Source organism: Montipora capricornis, chromosome 13, assembly GCF_036669925.1.
Source record: "Montipora capricornis isolate CH-2021 chromosome 13, ASM3666992v2, whole genome shotgun sequence".
In the NCBI taxonomy this organism is placed as follows: Eukaryota; Metazoa; Cnidaria; class Anthozoa; order Scleractinia; family Acroporidae; genus Montipora; species Montipora capricornis.
The window spans coordinates 19,651,551-19,669,510 of record NC_090895.1 but is presented as its reverse complement, the minus strand read 5'-3'; the positions used below and the strand labels follow the sequence as shown (position 1 = coordinate 19,669,510).

The window sequence follows — 17,960 nt, the reverse complement described above, 5'->3', positions numbered from 1 at the left end:
GCTAACGACTAGTTAGTTTCTCGAAAATCTTCATAGCAGAACAATTCAGAGGCTGGATGGAGAATGCACGGCTTATAAGGCACGACTGAGAAGCTCACTCTTTGTAGAAACAATTGTCGGACTGGCCCTTTTACTAGCCAAAACTTAGTTATTAGCCGGTATTTGTAGCAATGCAGGGTAATGATCCTTCTTGACTAGAACTTCTTCATTTGCTTCGCAATCATTCAATATATGCATTATTTCAATTGTTCACTAATTATTTGAACAGATAAACCAAACATACTCTCAGTGGATCCCTCAACAAACCAGTCTTGGATTGGACAAACAGTTCAAATAACATGTGTGGCAGATGGATCTCCTACCCCATCAATCACATTGACAAAACCAGACGGAACTGAACTAAGAAAGAAAATATCTACAGAGAATACAGTGGATGTACAGATGAACAGTGATCAAGATTTCGGAAATTATACTTGTCACGCTAGTAACATTGCTGGTGCTGCTGATACACGTTGGGTGCAACTGAACCAAATAAGTAAGGAAATACAAAAAAAAGTGTGCAGTCGTGTTGGTATAGCACTTGGTAATAGCTGCCTTGCCCATTTCCCAATGTAACACCAATCAATCAATATATGTTTAGAGCGTTGCCAAAACTATAAAAGTAAGACCGAACACCTTAGGATTGCATGGCGTTCACCAGACCTCGACCGCGACGCAGTATTTCAGTTCACTTGAGCCATAGAGCGGTTCTTTGGCAAACTAAATTATTACATTGATACAACCTTTACCCTGGGAATGTCCTACTCTAAAATTATAACTTATATGTTCATTTTTTGTGGCTTCGTGTTAGGCATTATTCATTCATTTATGTCGTTTTCATGTTTTGAACTTTATTGAGTTTGATGTGAGTCACGCACACAAGGTGACGTTATAGATGTTTCTAATTTAAATGGCCCCAATCTGGACAGAGTATGTCCATTTACATTACAAACAGTAGAAAATATTAAGCTGAGCAGTTTACAACCTAGCCCCCTAAAACAAGAGCTTAAAATATTATATATTGTGTGGATAGGAGGGTCAACAATGATAAAGTGAGGTGATTTGCGTCCACTAATGCTATAATATAAAGCCCATCTCTATGCAACACAGTAGCATTTTCGTTTCGTAACCATTGTATATAATATAAATTACATGCTATTTTAAAAGCTACTGACATCGCTGGCAAATCCTTTACCTTGTACCTCGCTGAGCCTAGTTAATCTCCCCATGCAGTAAAGTTGCATGACCCGGTCAAATGACCTGACAGTAGTGTTCTCAGCAAGGCCATGCTGGAGGAAAGTCCTATGGCTGGAGAACAGGGTCTTTTTAACCTAAGATCGCCAGATTTTAAGAGTAGAGAAAAAAGGAGAAACGGCAATGGAATAAATTGCTGAAACGTTAGATCAAAATGGTAGATAAATTTTTGCCGTTTTTTCTCCTTGTTGTTGAAATCCCGAGATTTTGCTTTGAGCGATAGCTGTATTTTCAGTTTCCAATAATTACACAAGACTTTTCTGCAGTACGACCTTGCGCAGAATACCGCTGAACGCCATCTGGCACTCCAAGCTATGCGGTTAGAAACTAGGGCTGGGCATGTAATTTCATTGGATGATAGATTGAGCAAGCTCTGCCTGAATCTTACATTAGAATGCTTCACATTTTTCTAACATTTGCATGAATCCAATATCTCACCAAATTTCGCAAGGCATTTTGCTCAGCTCTTTCCTGAAGTGTACAGTGGGCTTAAGATAATTTTTTTTCAAACAAAAAGTAGAATTAGGACAAACTGAAGAACATTTAAATATCTCAATATCCCATTATTCATCCCGAGATAAAGGCTACCATAAAATTTTTTTTTTTAATAATCTTGGGGTTCGGTGATAAGCGTTTCTTCCCTTCTTGAAAGTTTTAGAGTACACTCGTTTGGAATGATTGCCATACAGGTTAGTTAGTCTCTTTAGGTCGTCTATGAATATTCCTTGCACCGAGAATATATGGGAGGGTCTTATCCTTTTTGCGCTCGGGCATCTGTGAATTCTACTTGAATGAAACAAAGAAATATGCATCACAACCAGCAAGGAAAATTCCGCTAATCTTGCATAGAGTAAACCTGGCCCTCCAATGTTTTCTTAAATTTGGCCGTGTTTATGTTTGACAGTCTTCTATGTATGTGCTGTAGTGATATTCTCTTTCCTCATTTTTTTGAAGAGCCACCAGGGTCGCCAAGCCTCACGACAAATGACGATGACATCGGTGCTTCCTCGCTGATAATGAAATGGACTGCGCCAACTGACGATGGGGGAAGTCCTATTACAGGGTACAATTTGATCATACTACATGGAGGCAATGTAATTCTAAATGAGACCAGAAGTGCTGCCACCAGTGAATATCTGGTTGAGAGTCTTACCAGAAGTTCAAATTATACTTTGAGGGTTTCTGCTATGAATAGGGTGTTTGTAGGAAATGCAAGGGAAATTAAAGTGACGACTAAGTATGAAGGTATGCAAATACTATAGTTTCAATCATTATCCACACATTGGGCATTGATCCGGCGTTGTTGTCAAAGATCTGTGACCTCAGCTCTTGTTACTAAATGTACGGCTGGCATGTCCATACTATTTCTTCATACCGTTGACGAACGAGAAAACCCAGTAAGACAGATACTTGACAACACTTCCTGTTAAAGATAATGGTCGTGAACCATATCATGCACAATCAATTTACCAAAAGCAGTAGGGTAAATTGCACGTCTTGAACAGATGCATGTCTTCTGCAATCTGTATGAGATGTAGAGGACATCACATTGACAAATTATTGGAATCATTTTTGGCTTCACTTGGCTCTTGCGCATTGTTGGGACTGTTACCGTTTGAACGGCTTCTTCCCAAATTTCTTTATACCTCAAACACTTTTCACAATTTAGGGTCCATTTTTGTTAACAACAAATAATGGTACGTTATATGATAAAACATATTAGATGGGCCGTCCACATAGAGCATCGAAAAACGTTAACACCTGATGAAGTTCACCACTAGATCTATTAACTAAAGGCATGATGTTGACGTTAAAATTGTTCTCAGTGGAAGCAGAATTGTTATCAACTAATGCTTGTGCATTTTTCAACTTGTTTCATGTTCAAGGAGCCCCAGGTGCTGTGAAAATTGAAGACCTTCCCAATAAAACAAAGAAAGTGAGCGTAAAAATAAAGTGGATTGAACCACAAAATAACGGAGCACCCATCACCCAGTACACAGTCTACCAACGAATTGTAGGTAATGTTACGGTTGGAGAGTGGAACAAAGTAAGAGTAATCATGGACCCATCAAGGCGTCAAGTCATTGTGGAATTGGATAGAAACAAGTTCTATGAGTTTGTGGTGACTGCCACAAACAAGCATGGAGAAAGTGTGCAAAAGGAAAAGAATATCAGAAAAGTTGTTGTGTTGGGAGGTAAGTAAACATCGCACTATATTTTAGGTTTTTACGTATTGGGCTACTTTTTTTCGAAACTCTTTAGCAATGTTTATGGGGTCAGAAAATGGTAGCCTTTTTTAAACAAAAAATGCTCTTCAACATTTTATTAGTAAGAGCGAATCTCTGAATTCCGGGTATTTCCACGATATGATTTTTTTTTTCTATTGCACTCCTTTTCGCGAAAAAATAACGAAGACCTGCTGAGTGAGACACGGTTTTAAAATAATGTTTCCAGGCTACAAGAAGAAAGGGGTGATTTTTTAAAGCATTCTCGCGTTTAACTCTATTCTAGTGAACCGCATACCAACAAAGCACCCATTAAACAGCACATAACTACAGTACCAACGAATTATAAATAAGAAGGACACGGAAGAAAATTAGAAGAGAACTTGGAAAATCAAGAACCTTTCAAGGTGCCATTCTAATATTGGACAAAAATTAAGTGTATGGATTTCTAGTGACTGTCACAGAACAAGCATTAAGATAGTTTACGAAGGGGATAGATTACCGGGAAACTTGTGGCTTTGGAAGGTTGATGAGGCGGCCTTGTGTTTCTGTTTCCATTATGCATAGCTACCTTTTAGTTTCGTTTCTGTGATACCTACAACAGAATCTGCCAGTTCTTAACATGCTAATAATTTGCATGGCTTTTGCCACAGGCACGTTTCCACTAGTTTAAAAAAAACATATCTGCCTGAGAAACTCGCCTTAGAAAACTTATGAACTTCCTCAAATCCTCTTGATTATTAGTTTACCCAAGTTAATTAAATATTACGGGCAATACAAGAACAAAGAGCTTTGTCTCTCCTTCCAAGAGGGTTTTTATCCTGCGTTGTGGGTCATGTGTAATGGGCTAACTAAGATGTTCATTTGGGAATTGAGGTACTTAATCGCTCCATAATCACACCAGTACGGAAATTTGGTCATCGGAGTGAATAGGGTTATACTCAACTTAACCTCAGGGGACGTTTGAGGTGAAAGCTACGTCATGATGCTTGGGTCAAGGTATGAACTTTTTTTTTTGAGATTCGGCCTTATCTTCTCAGCCAAGGAGGGTTTTGCTTATTTTTATTCCTTTTTTTTTTTTCTTTTAACCTCAATTTGCATACTTTAATCTACAGGTTTTCCGGAACCTGTCGTTATTGTCAATGCTGAGATTAATGACAAGAAAATAACCCTTTCTTGGAACGAACCAGAAGGAAACGGAGCAGGCATAACCCACTACACCATCTACAAAAGAATTTCAAGTGATAAGAAGTGGATAATCGTTGGGGAAATAAAGGACATCTCTAACCGTGTGTTCGTTGTCCAAGTGGAAAAGACAAAAAAGCATGAATTTGTTGTGACCGCAACGAACAAATATGGCGAGAGTCTGGTATCTAAAGAAAACATAAAGATAGAGGAAATGCCATATAGTGGATGTAAGTCTAACTGTTAAAATCGGCATTTGCCTTAACCATTTGTAACTTTATTTTTCATTTCAAAATCTTTCATTCAAAGACAACAAACAGACCAATTCTTTATAGATTAGCATTATAAGAGAGGTATGCAAGCGACCTAATGTAAGTACCATTAAATACTTTACTGGCACTAACTACTATCGTGCTCCTTCTCCCTCAGCAACTCCAAGTTCTTTGGAAAGACAGAAAGGTAAGAAGAATAATGTCCCCTCTTCGGATATAAGAAATATTTCATTGCGTAATTTTAAGTTTAGGGTTTTTCTTAATCTGGAAAGCAAACGTATCAAAAAGAGTATTTTCCGATTCTGACCACAAGCACATCTACTATCACAAAGTATCTCAGAGAGCAAGCTTCAAGATGAACAGAACTTTTTCACTTGCAAGCTGTGAAGCTGATCTATATAACTGATCCAACTCTTTTATTGTGCACTATGCCCAGGGACATGTGAATTCTTTTAATGCTTTCATATGTTTAAGACTTTTTTTGTAAACGTGTATTATGTAATTCAGTATTTACACTGCTATGCTATTTTCTAAAGTTAAACGATTTTTTTTTACTACTATTACCTTTCTGGAAGCATAACAGACTACCAGAAAACAAAAACAAAAACAAAAAAAGAAAGAAAGAGTTCTATTCAAATACCGATTGCTCTGAGTAGCAAATTTGTGGACCTTCATAACAAGTACCTTTGTGCTTTCCTTTTGTCAGGTTTTTACGTTGCTCTGCATATTTTTCCCAACTTATTCGTCTTCCTGGTCATTATAATTATTGTTCTATCTGTGATTGTATGGAAAATACGCCGTCGTCAGTGTCCAAGTTGTGGAGATGTTAGACCTGCGGTAAGTTGTCAATAAGATCTCGCCAGAAGAATACATGTGTATAAGGTGAATCCTGGATTTAGAAAGTGTGATTATGTTTTAAAAACGAGCATCAGTGTTTTATTGTATTTTTAAAAACAATCGGTGTAGTCGAGTGTTTTTAGACCCGATAAAACACGTCTTGCGAGTTTTTTGAACGGCATCAAAACCATTTCCACAACGTGCGTCCTTCTGGATTGCGAACAAAGGCTTAACATGTGAAAGGAATATATTAGCATACAAGGGTTTAAGCTCATGCATCATTTTATCAATATTTTGATAGTCTGTTAGGCTCATTAATTATTAATGTTTTCGAAAGGGTCTTCAAAGCGTCGAGTCCAATGACTCTCGCCATATGCTCGCCAAACTCTCTATCTGCAGGCTTAAGGCTGCTATCCTGTTGTTCCTCTATATAGTGTATTTACACATCTACTTCAACCAAGTTTACAACTGCACAGAGGCTAGTAGGATAGGCCCAGTTCGACATCTCAATATTCAAGCATGGCTACGAGGCTTTGTGGTCAAATTTCACCGCTCAGCTTTGTGTGCTAAAAACCTCAAGGAAGAATTCTAAACAAAGGAATGTTACATTTAACCCCAAAGCCTTGTAGCCATGTGTGAATATTTGATATATCGAAAAACTTTAAGGGTAACCACTGCTCCAACTGTGCCCTTTCCTGGAATGCCCGTTACAATAATAGTTGACCTGAGATTAAATTTAATTGAATTCTTTTTTATGCACACTTTCCATAGCATTTACACGCACAATGTATATTATACATAATAAAAAAAGGTAAAAGAATGATATTAGGCCACAATGTTAACAGTATAAAGGTGTGCGGGGTCCAGAGGAGTAGAGCTTTCTAGTTGGCTTTCTAGTTTCTAGTTAGTGCATGACTGTCATTTTTCTGGATTAATCATCACCAGGATCCAGTATCTTTGCAAGTCGAAGACAATACAGGGCCCCCCAGTGATCTAAACACGATGGAGTCAGCGACCGACAGTGATCTAAACACGATGGAGTCAGCGACCGATGCAACTCCAGCTGCAGGAAGTGGATACTATATGCCACTTCATCCGTCTGGAAGAAGCTGGGAAGTGAGTCGAGAAGATGTTTATGTTATCAAAATCATCGGTAAAGGAGCCTTTTCTCAGGTTGCCCAGGCGACAGTGAAAAACGTACAAGAACATGAGGAGGAAACAACAGTAGCAGTAAAAATGTTGAAAGGTTTGGTTCCCGCCTGTCCTTGTTATATTCTTGTAAAAGCATACAATTGAAGCGGTAAACTAGCTTTATAAGGTTTAGAAAGTCGACTTGCGACTTGAGACAGTGATCAGAGCATACAAACACTAGAAATAAATAAGAACACAGCTTTCCACCTCCTACTGGCCACACTTTTACCCTAAATGAAAAAAAAAAATTATATATATATATATATATATATATATATATATAATATATATATAGAGAGAGAGAGAGAGAGAGAGAGAGAGAGAGAGAGAGAGAGAGAGAGAGAGAGAGAGAGAGAGAGAGAGAGAGAGAGATGTTAATATGTTTCTAATCGGTTAAATACTTCAAACGTTTCGCCGTTTACAGCCTCGTCAGTGAATGAAGATTATAAGTACAAGATTGGTTTATGCAGCATTGTTTTTCTTTGGGCGGCGTGAATATTCTTGATGATGAGGAGCCATTGATATAGTGTACTCTGATGTTATCTAGACCTGTCCGTTTTAAAACTGCTTGTGTTTGCCTCTTGAGATCTTCGTTGATAAATGGCATCTTGATGTAGACTAGACCTTGTTCTTGTTCGGATGGTTGTGACTTGCATTTTCGTAGAGTGCGCTTGATTGTTGATTTTGTAAATGATCTGCGGTAACCATTCTTGGTGTACAGCTTTGTGATTAATCTAAGCGAATTTGGTTGTGATCTAGGGTCAGTGGAACGCGACACTGCGCGCCTTATCTCTCCAATGAGGATCTATCTCTTCTGTGAGATCGGGCCGTGACTATCCCAGAGCAGTATTGACACTGTTAGCGGTAGTAACTATTTCGTCAGGTGTTAAGTGCTGCCCAGATCCCTGTGATACGTGCGGCTCTTCAACAAGAACTAACCAATGCCTAACAAAAAACTGTGTATACAAAATCAAATGCTCGCACTGCGACACGGTTTATATCGGCGAAACAAGTAGAACTATCGGATCCAGAATAAAAGAACAAATCAGAATGGTGAAACAGACGGTTTATTCACATTTGATCAACCATAACAAACCATCTATGCAAGATATCTCTTGGGGAATCCTCCACAGGAACATCCACGAGATCCGCACGCGTAAAATCATTGAAGCGCTAGAAATCCGCAAGCATGAGAACGTTATGAATGGTTGCAATGGACGAGCTCTAAATCTAGATTAACACCATCAAATTAATGAGCTATTGTACTAAGTTTTTTACATAAATCAATCTTCATTCACTGACGAAGCTCTAAACGGCGAAACGTTTGAAGTATTCAACCGATTAGAAACATATATGCCTCAAGAAGTTATTTCCTTATTACATATATATATATATATATATATATATATATATATAGATATACAGCCGTGCATAACTTGATATATATATACAACCGTGCATAACTTGATCCTCACAATTTTTTTTTTTTTCTGCTCCTTCCATTGTTTTGCTGTTACCTCAAATAACTCAAACTACTTACACTCCAAAACTCATCTGTTCTACTACTATTTTTGTCCTCCCTAACCAACTGCTTTGTTTGTTATATCGAATGAAGCCGTTTACAGGTTTTATTCCTTACTTTCTAGTCAATGCTCCTCCATCGGATAGAAAGGATTTGTTATCAGAATTGGAGCTAATGAAAAAACTAAAGCCCCATCCTCACGTGATCAAGCTTATCGGATGCGTCACTGAAACCGGTAAATCTCCATAAATTGTTGTTTGTTTGCTGTTGTTGTTTAATTTTTATTCTCATTTAACAGATGAACAAAGCCTATTTTGTTGTGGATCGAGGTGGGGTAGCGATGAAAACTGGATTCAAAAAAAGAAAAAAAAGAGCACAGGAGAGGCCCAAAGAATAAGCAAAAGAAAACTCAAGAATCCTGAGTCACTTTCATCAAGCAGTTGATTTCTTGCAACGTAGCTTCGTTTTTATTCTGCATCGTCTAAAACGTAACTCATTAGGATTGGGATGTTTTTAAGAGTGTACTTACAGAAGCCAGTACCTCCTAGGATGCATATGAACACCCTTTATACCAAGAACCTTGTTTCCCACAGAACCACTGATGGTCTTGATCGAGTATGTTCCAAGTGGAGACCTCTTAGGATACCTAAGAAAGAGCCGAGGACTAAACGACACTTATTATAACAACCCGGATGTACAACCGGAGACCAATCTGACTTCGGAACAGCTGATAAAATTCGCGTGGCAGGTTGCTGATGGCATGTGTTACTTGTCTTGGAAAAAGGTTTGTTCAACAAGGGGAGTTTGCCCTCAGTCAGCATGCATAAATGCGAAATAAATGTTTGGAATACCATGAAAATACTTTTTCACAATTTTCATTATTACAAACAAAACTACAACCAGATTAATAATCAGACATATACTGAGTTAGAGAACTTTAGTCTAGTTTAGTTTAAAGAGCTGTGAATATAACCTACTTGCCAAGTTGGTATTGGACAAATTGACTACACAATTAAATTTAATGGATGGCTGGTTGCTAATTGACGAGTGAAAAACAAGTCTTACGTCAGTGAAAAACGCAACCATGCATGAAAAATGCAGAACGGCGCAGAACAACTATTCAGCTGGAATGCTAAACAGGGCACTTCTTTCTGCAAAGTACAATGTTGTAAAGCTGAGTCAATAGCTTCAGAACGGCATTAATGTGCAATGTGTACAATTTTGCTACCTTTCTTAGTCTTTCAAGGCAAATTTTCCCTTCCTTTCATAACTTGGCTCTTCTTTTCTAGGGAACTGTAAATTTAATGATTAATTGATAATAAGACTCCGCTTTGTCCAATTCGTATAATCATACTCGTCATAAACAAATAGGACTCCAGCTGCGCGGTCCTCCGATTTTGTCATGACTCATATGATTACAGACCGAATAATAATATAACTTTTTTTTTTTCTTTTTTCACACGATACTGTTTAAAGCTACAATACTCGTCACAAATCGTTGAAACAGACACCGTTTCTCTCGAATTTTCTGGAAAAATCGTGAGATTTCTACTTTACACTGTTTTTCCCCCGAAATGTGCCTTCTCCCTCCCCAATGTTGAGCCACGGGTGTTTTGAAGCACTGAGACCACTGTGATACCCAAATCAACATTGGGAAGGGGAAACAGACACAAGTGTTTGAAGATTTTTGACGAGTATTGTAGATAGCTTGTAGGGTCGTGAAAAAATCAAATCAAATCATATTAAGACATATTAATACAATTGGACTTTACTCAGTCTTATTACCATTACTTATCACTAACTTATGGATTTTTCTTCAGACGTCTCCAAACTGAATAATAATAATAATAATAATAATAATAATAACTATTATTATTATAATAATAATAATAATTATAATAAATAATAACAATAAAAATTAATAATAATAATAATAATAAATGATAATGATAATGATAACAATAATAATAAAAATAATAATGATAATAATAATAATAATCATAATAATGATGATGATGATGATTATGATAATAATGATAATAATATTAATAATAATAGTAATACTAAATAATAATAAATAATGATAATGATAATGATAATGATAACAATAACGACAATAATAATAATAATAACAATTAGCAATTATTATTATTATTATTTTTTAATAAATCCGTGTGTCCTACCCGTAGAGGTATTTTAATGCCATGTGTGATTTAAAATATTTTGTTCTTTTGCTGTTCACTGATGAGTCCGCATTACAGGTCTCAAACTAATGTCAATTAAATTGTAGATTGATATGAATACGTTCACTCGATAACAAGCCCCACTTAAAATACTTTATCATTTCTGGAAGGTAAGACTCTTTTGATCAGTGGAGTTATGCTTGTCCATAACGGAGTCTCTTTGCAGTACATATTCACATGCAATTTCTTTAAGATTGTCCATCGCGACTTGGCGGCGAGAAATGTTCTTGTTGGTGAAGGAGAGAGATGCAAGGTGACAGATTTTGGGATGGCGAGGAATGTGGGTCAGGAAGACATTTATACCAGAAAAAGTCCGGTAAGGCTACAACTAAACTTTGCCTTGCAAAAAGAGTTCATTTACTGCGAAGAAACTTAGTCGCAGTTTACGCTCAACTTGTTTGCACAGCAAAACTACCAGATATATTGTTTTTTACTAACAGCATTCCGTGATGATCTCTGTATATAGGGTCGACTACCTGTCAAGTGGACCGCATACGAGGCCTTGCTTTATGGCATATACACGACACAAAGTGATGTGTAAGTGTTTCCGTTTCAGTAGAAAGTCAATTCCGTTTCCATTGGGGATTTGTTGTTGTCATTTACCAAGCATTTTGCAGCCGACCTAAATTGCGTAATTTGTTTGTTGTAGCTTCTTTGCTCCAATGATTGTTCTATTTTTGAAATGCATACTTCCTTACTTCCCCTCTCATTTTGTACTTTTATTTGTTTCACTCCTATAATGAAGGTGGAGTTATGGCATCCTACTCTATGAAATCCTGACTGTTGGTAAGCTGCAATTTAAATAGGTGTTCCACTGACAAAAAATGTGCAACTGTATAACCGGGAATATTTTAACAATCAATGGCGATAACTATGTAAATTTTACAATTTTCGTAGCAAACGTTATTGAGACTGTAATTTTATACCTATAGGTGGATCGCCATACCCGGACACAGACGCCGGGCTCATTGCGAATAAAATTCAAGAAGGATACAGGATGCCTAAGCCAAGACATGTGGATAGCAAACTGTAAATAACTTTCATCTCAATTGTGGTACTGAATAATCAGGAAATGAGTAGTGCTTGAAAACACGTTCCCTCCAAAGAGTGAAGTAAAATGTCTTAAAATTTAGGTTTGAAATCATGATGAAATGTTGGGAAGAACACCCAAGTGATCGACCTACATTTGAAAAGTTGAGGAGAACAATAAAGGATATGGAAAGGAATCACAAGGTAAATAATAAAGGGAGGATTGTGGGGATTAATGAATTAGTTTGCTCCTGACGAACCTAGCCTGTCTTTCACTGTCATCTCGGTTTCTTTTTTAATGGAATTATTCTCACAGCCACCTGCGAATTACCCTTTATGCTTTCCCATGTGCGAAAAATATAATTCCATCTACAGAAGGCTAGGCCGCTTTTCCTGAAACTCGTTTACAGGGGCCCCCTTAGAATAACACAAAAACATTGGATGGACTAAATTGGCTATGGGCAGCTGCCCATAGCCGCTTTAATGAATTTAATTGGCCCCAGTAAAGGTGGGGGCTACAGAACGCCAAAATTGTGCATAACAACTTGGAGAAAAGCGTAAGGAGAAGGGGAGGAGGTGGGGGTTAAAAAAGAATCTTGTTGCCTCGAAGAGACGCAGATATGAGTGGACGCGTCAGTCTAATCACGTGCATGATATCACAACGAAGAGGGGGTACTACTAATTGCCGAATTTCTTACCCCTTGGCATACACAGAAAAGTGGTTATGCATACAGAAAAGTACTACATGTAAACAATTGATAGAGAGCACTATGAAAAAGCATAAAAATCCTATTTGCTAGCAAATATTTCCTATTCGCTCCTTCTTGGCTTTCCTGAGTGTTCGAAATAATCTACCATAGTATGAGGTGGTTGGCTCACATAATCAAGTAACTTAAACACAATCAATATTTTCTTTTGCAGACCTATGTAAACCTCAGTCAGTACGATACAAGAATGTATGCCAATGTCACTGATCTGACTGCCGGGTAGATGATGTAGAAGAGCTAAGTATGGTTGGACTATCAAAGAATTAAGATTAGGCAACGATCACGGGAAAAAGAAAATCGAACAAAGGGAATTTTAGAAAATTCTGAGACAAAGTAAATTTAAGTGTCTTTTTTTGTTTTGTTTTAATTGATAGATACACTGTACTAGGTTGCCTTTAGATGGCGGTCGAGAAACCTGTCTGTTGAAGGTTTGCCTTTAAGTGAGACAAATAGTTTAATGATTACATAAGTAAATTTGAGCACACTGTTTCTACAATTTTTTTTTAGTGAAACGATTCTTAAAAACCCATATGCTTCAGCATTTTTTCCATTTTTGTTTTAATGTTTACAAGTTGAAATAAATTCTGTTGAACGATTGCTTGAGTATGAGATCTGTATAAAGTGTTTCAAAAGACGAGCCGGGTGCTAGCTTTCCCGAAATCCCATTTAGGTTTCCTGAGAATATACTATCTCATCTGTGCATTAAATGGTTGATGAAGTATTGTATTTTTCTGATTTTTTTATTTCCTCCATTTCCTTCAAAATACATCAATTTATTATACAATATGCCAAGCACAAGCTAGCTTAACTAATAACATGCCCCTTTACTAAATTACATTTCTGTTTAGGATAAAAGATAGAAAATGTACCACTAGGGAAACGGGAAAAAAACATTCAAGCAGGACAAATAAGATGTAAAAGTAAATATGGGAGTGATCAATACTGAGCAAGAAAATTCCAATAGAGTGCCTTTTTAAATAATTGCCTGGTTGGCTTCTCACGAAGAGATCTAGGGATATCATTCCAATAATAAAATCCAATAATTGTTGGAGAAAATTTCCTAATATTCATTCTAATGGAACAAGAATTTAGATACTGAGAGGATGCACTTCTAGTGTCATAATTACGTTGCTCAGATACAAAGAACAGGCAGGAGAGCAAAGGGCGTGAAGCGGTAGGCTGGAGAGAAATGTAAAACTCTACTTGCTGTCATTTAATAAAGCGTTAGAATACCTTTAATTCAAAAATAAGAACCTAAAATGATATTTGACTTGCATTAGTGTCTTCTGAGCAATCAAGCAAACTAAAACCTGCGCCCGGGCTGAAAAAAACGCTTTTTTTCCAGTGAAGTTATCAACCCTTCTACAGTGGTTACGCATATATTTTTTTCTTGAACCGCATGAGTTTTAATAGAAAACAAGCACACCCTCAACGAGCAAATGGAAAAGGAAAAAAAGGCATTTTAGAGTCAACTGTCAATAGTCAACGAATAGGAATCACGCTAAAATTAGAAACCATAAAAACAACAACAACAACAACTTTGTCAGTTAAAGGTTAAAAATTAAAAAAAATAAAGTTTTACTGATGTACTCTATTCCACAGTAAAGACGATACCTAGAGCTGAAAACGAAATCATTTACATTTTGATGTATTCATTGAAACACGCCAACTTGGCTTGGAACAAGAATCGGCAAAATACGACAATGCAACCAAGAAAGGACAAACTTAAGAAAAGATCCATTCCAACACTAAATTACCTTGAGATACTTTAAACAAATTCCGAAAAACACAAGCTAGTGAAATTTCCCCCCAATTTTACGAGAACTCATTGCGATTACTTGTATATAACATAAGGGCAAAATGTTCTTGTCACTATCGAGGCACATCGAAAACCGGTCAGTTGGGCAAACGGATTAAAAAAGCACTTGTTCGCTCGCATTTTAGAGAAAAACAAACAATCAAATTTTCCAGTTGACAATAAAAAATTCGAGTTTCATTCCTAAACAAAAGAAAAACTGATTGAACCACTTTTTTTACGCATCCACTTTAACGCATCCGCATTTAGTATAAGCTATTACTTGTATTCGGTTTTGTCGTTGTCTCTCTCTTTCGCTCTTCTTTCGTTTCTGTTCTAGAAAGGTACTCCAGGCATCATGTAACCTTATCCGAGCTTCTAAAGATATGCCAAAAATTGTATTACAGATAAAAAAGCAGCTTTAAGCAAATAAAAAATAAAAACAGCTTTAAGTTTACATCCCACCGATGCTTGACTTGGATAACTGCGTAGTCACCAGTGTGGACCACAGCTATCATGGTATGTCGAACTGGATTGAAACCAGCGAAAAATGCAGAAAGAAAACATTTTCCAAACCTTTTTCCACCTGAACACAAAAAGCGTTGACTGTGTAACAACTATAGTTGATGTAGTATGGCCGTGTAGCTGCGTCGAATCACAGAAAGCGCGCGAAAAATGAAGCCTCGTTTATGTTTATTTTAGTTAACCTGAGTTGAACCTGCAATCCAATCGAAAACCAGTACCTGGTCAGCAGTCTACTTTAAAATAATAATAAATAAAGAAAAAAAAACAGCTGACCTAAGTAAGCTCTAAGATTGAGCCGGCAATATGGTCACCTGATACCGGTCAGCGGATATCTTGTTTTCACAAGTGTTAATTGATCATAACATTGATGTCAAATATCAAAGATATATGCGGTAAACTAGGGTGATACTGGTTACATTGTCATACATAGAGGAGTGGACGGACGTACGGACGGTCGATGACGTCATGGTGATGAGTTACCATTTTTTATAAAATAATTAGGATAGTACGACTGCGTCTCAGGTTTGCATACATGTTCTGAATTCTCCCAACTCCCCCTGGTGTTTAAATGAGGCTACGGAAACACGGAAAACGTTCTCCGTTGCTTTAATTCTTCACTATGATGCTCTGCCCGCGCACGCATTTTGCGCTATAAATGCATTCATGACAATTTTTGTCTAAATATCGTTTTTCCTCTTTTGACCAATCAAATTGAAATTACTGCTTAAGGAGGTTGCCACCTCGTAATTGCCTCGTCAAACGGTTTTAAACTTGCTTCAACCATCCGTTCCGTTTTGTTGAACAGCAGTGTTGAAAACGTTTGCCACACCTTTCAATCGTGTTGAAACATGCCGAATCGAAGTTCAATCGATGCTGAATGAGTTTTAAGCTTTGCTGCAAGAGCCATCCAACACTTCTTTTGTTATTGCGGAATGTTAAATAAAGTTGAAGTCAATTGCCACCCTCTTTCACCATTGGTAGGTATGCGCGTGCGCACTAATCGGTCTCTCATTGACATATCCACCTCAAAAGCTTTGTTGAATCGCATTTTGATACTGTTTTGAGTCCGTTAAACTCTTCCCCCCCCCTTTCCCAGTGATCAACGTTCATCAAAATCGAACGGTTGTTGAAGCCGTTTGTCCGCACATTAAACTCCATCTTTTCTTACAGTAAGATCGAACCGTCGACTACCTATAGGTTGCTTGAGTGTTTGAACATCCCACAATTTTTTGCAACCGTTTGTGTTTACTCGAAGAGTCGGGTTACACTCGTCATAATGATTTAAAGAGAAACGCTGAAAACTGTCATGCTAGATGACTTTACTAATTAACGCTCTGTTGAATACTTATCGTCACCAGAGCCTCGGATTGACCCGAGGCTCTAAGAAGTACACTCTATGTAGGAGAACATGCGCCGTTGGTTTTTTAAAGCCTTACAGCGCCTGCTCACTCTTCGTGCTAACATGAATGCACCAATAAGGACAAGTTTGAGTGTCCTTCACGAAAACCAATGAGAAGACACTGCCTCAGATTTCCCCAGAGCTCTTCTATCCTTCAGTGAAAAAAAGACCTCTGGGGTCGAGATTGCAAATATGTAAACATATAATAATAATATTAATATTATTATTATTATTATTATTATTATTATTCTCTTTTGTATTCGGTTTACAACTGGATTCTGTATAAAGTTATCGTAACTTTTGATTGCCTGTCTTTAAAAAAGGGCGTGGTTAGTGCATGATCAGGGCCAAAACAGCAAACAAAAACATAAAAGAAACATGTTGAGTTTCATAACCATCTCCTCATATTAACTATGGTTTATGTGAGTGCTGTGTCAAAACTAGGCTGACATTGAATAAATGGTTATTAAGCACGTGTTTACCACAAAACGTCCGCCAAGTCTTCTGATGACGTAAAAGCATCAAATCAAGGGGAATTATAAAACAAGTTTCCTCTACTAAATCATTAACGGTACTAATTTACTCCTCTCCTGGAGTGAACACAAATAATTAAATTCACGAAAAAAATTGCATACTCCATCGGGACGCTGAAGGGCATACGACATTTTACCCAGCCTCGACCTTGCTATCCATTTCCATCTCGTTGGTTCAGGCACATTTCGATTACTGCTCTGATGCATGGAACAAATGCAACAAAACCCTAGTGGACAAGCCCCAAAAATTACAAAATGGCGCTGTCCCTTCTATTGCCTGCCACTAATTTGGAACACTATTGAACATAGAATTAATCAGACATTGGTTTTTGGGCAAAGGGGATAACCGGAGTACCCGGAGAAAACCTCTCGGAGCAACTGAACTGTTGTGTCAACTCACAATATCATGTTAATAGACAATTTCTGTACGAGAAATAATTGTGACTTATAACTGTAATGATAGCCGAGACTCGAGCACTGCCTGCACGTCAGTTGTGGATGAAGGGTTAAACTGAGATTGGAGTCTTCCTGTTCTTCTTTTGTTTATTTGTTCACTTTTCAAAGGAGACTAAATATATATTTTGCATTGCCTTGTTTTCAAGCATTAATCAAGAACCAACTTTTATCAAAACCTCCAAGAATAAATTGAAGCCTCAAGATGGACTTTTTTACAGTATGTTAAACGAAAGATTAAAGCGAGCCTCGCACTTACAAGGGAAATTTAAGCAATTGTATTTTTAGACACCTGAGAAGTTCCCTCTGCGATACCAGTGCAATGCTCTACCAACTTTCACAGGAACACATGAGCCCAACAAATTGACCAGCTCCCAACTGTGTGGCTAAGTTGGTAGAGCATTTCACCGCCATCGCAAATGTAATTCAAAGTTAGGGGGAAAGCAATACATCATTTTAAAGCTAAGACCATAAGGTTTTCAAAAACATATAACTTTCTTAAATAGAACTAAAACAACAATTTATAAAAAGAAAGTATACAAGAAAAAGTTAAACATGAAATAACAAAAAAAACATTTTTCCACACGAACTTGGTCATTTTAACGTTGATTACAAATTTTTGGATGCGAAAGAAAAATATTCGTCATTTAATTTGCTTTCTTGGAAATAAATTTGTCGGAAAACTAAACAG

General features: G+C 37.2%; 1 protein-coding gene across 1 annotated transcript in view; it reads left to right on the top strand.

Annotated features, from left to right (window-relative positions):
• The window catches only part of LOC138029023 (fibroblast growth factor receptor 2-like), a 29,380-nt gene extending 16,239 nt beyond the window's left edge, over window positions 1-13,141 (top strand). The window contains exons 5-19 of the mRNA XM_068876693.1: window positions 269-535; window positions 2,248-2,538; window positions 3,180-3,488; window positions 4,634-4,933; window positions 5,133-5,162; window positions 5,682-5,812; window positions 6,758-7,058; window positions 8,650-8,760; window positions 9,119-9,309; window positions 10,962-11,084; window positions 11,235-11,305; window positions 11,514-11,554; window positions 11,701-11,797; window positions 11,902-12,001; window positions 12,719-13,141. Coding sequence (XP_068732794.1) covers window positions 269-535; window positions 2,248-2,538; window positions 3,180-3,488; window positions 4,634-4,933; window positions 5,133-5,162; window positions 5,682-5,812; window positions 6,758-7,058; window positions 8,650-8,760; window positions 9,119-9,309; window positions 10,962-11,084; window positions 11,235-11,305; window positions 11,514-11,554; window positions 11,701-11,797; window positions 11,902-12,001; window positions 12,719-12,787 — 2,432 coding nt within the window. The 3' untranslated portion in view covers window positions 12,788-13,141. The remainder of the gene's footprint in view (window positions 1-268; window positions 536-2,247; window positions 2,539-3,179; window positions 3,489-4,633; window positions 4,934-5,132; window positions 5,163-5,681; window positions 5,813-6,757; window positions 7,059-8,649; window positions 8,761-9,118; window positions 9,310-10,961; window positions 11,085-11,234; window positions 11,306-11,513; window positions 11,555-11,700; window positions 11,798-11,901; window positions 12,002-12,718) is intronic.
• The last annotated feature ends 4,819 nt before the right edge of the window (window positions 13,142-17,960 follow it).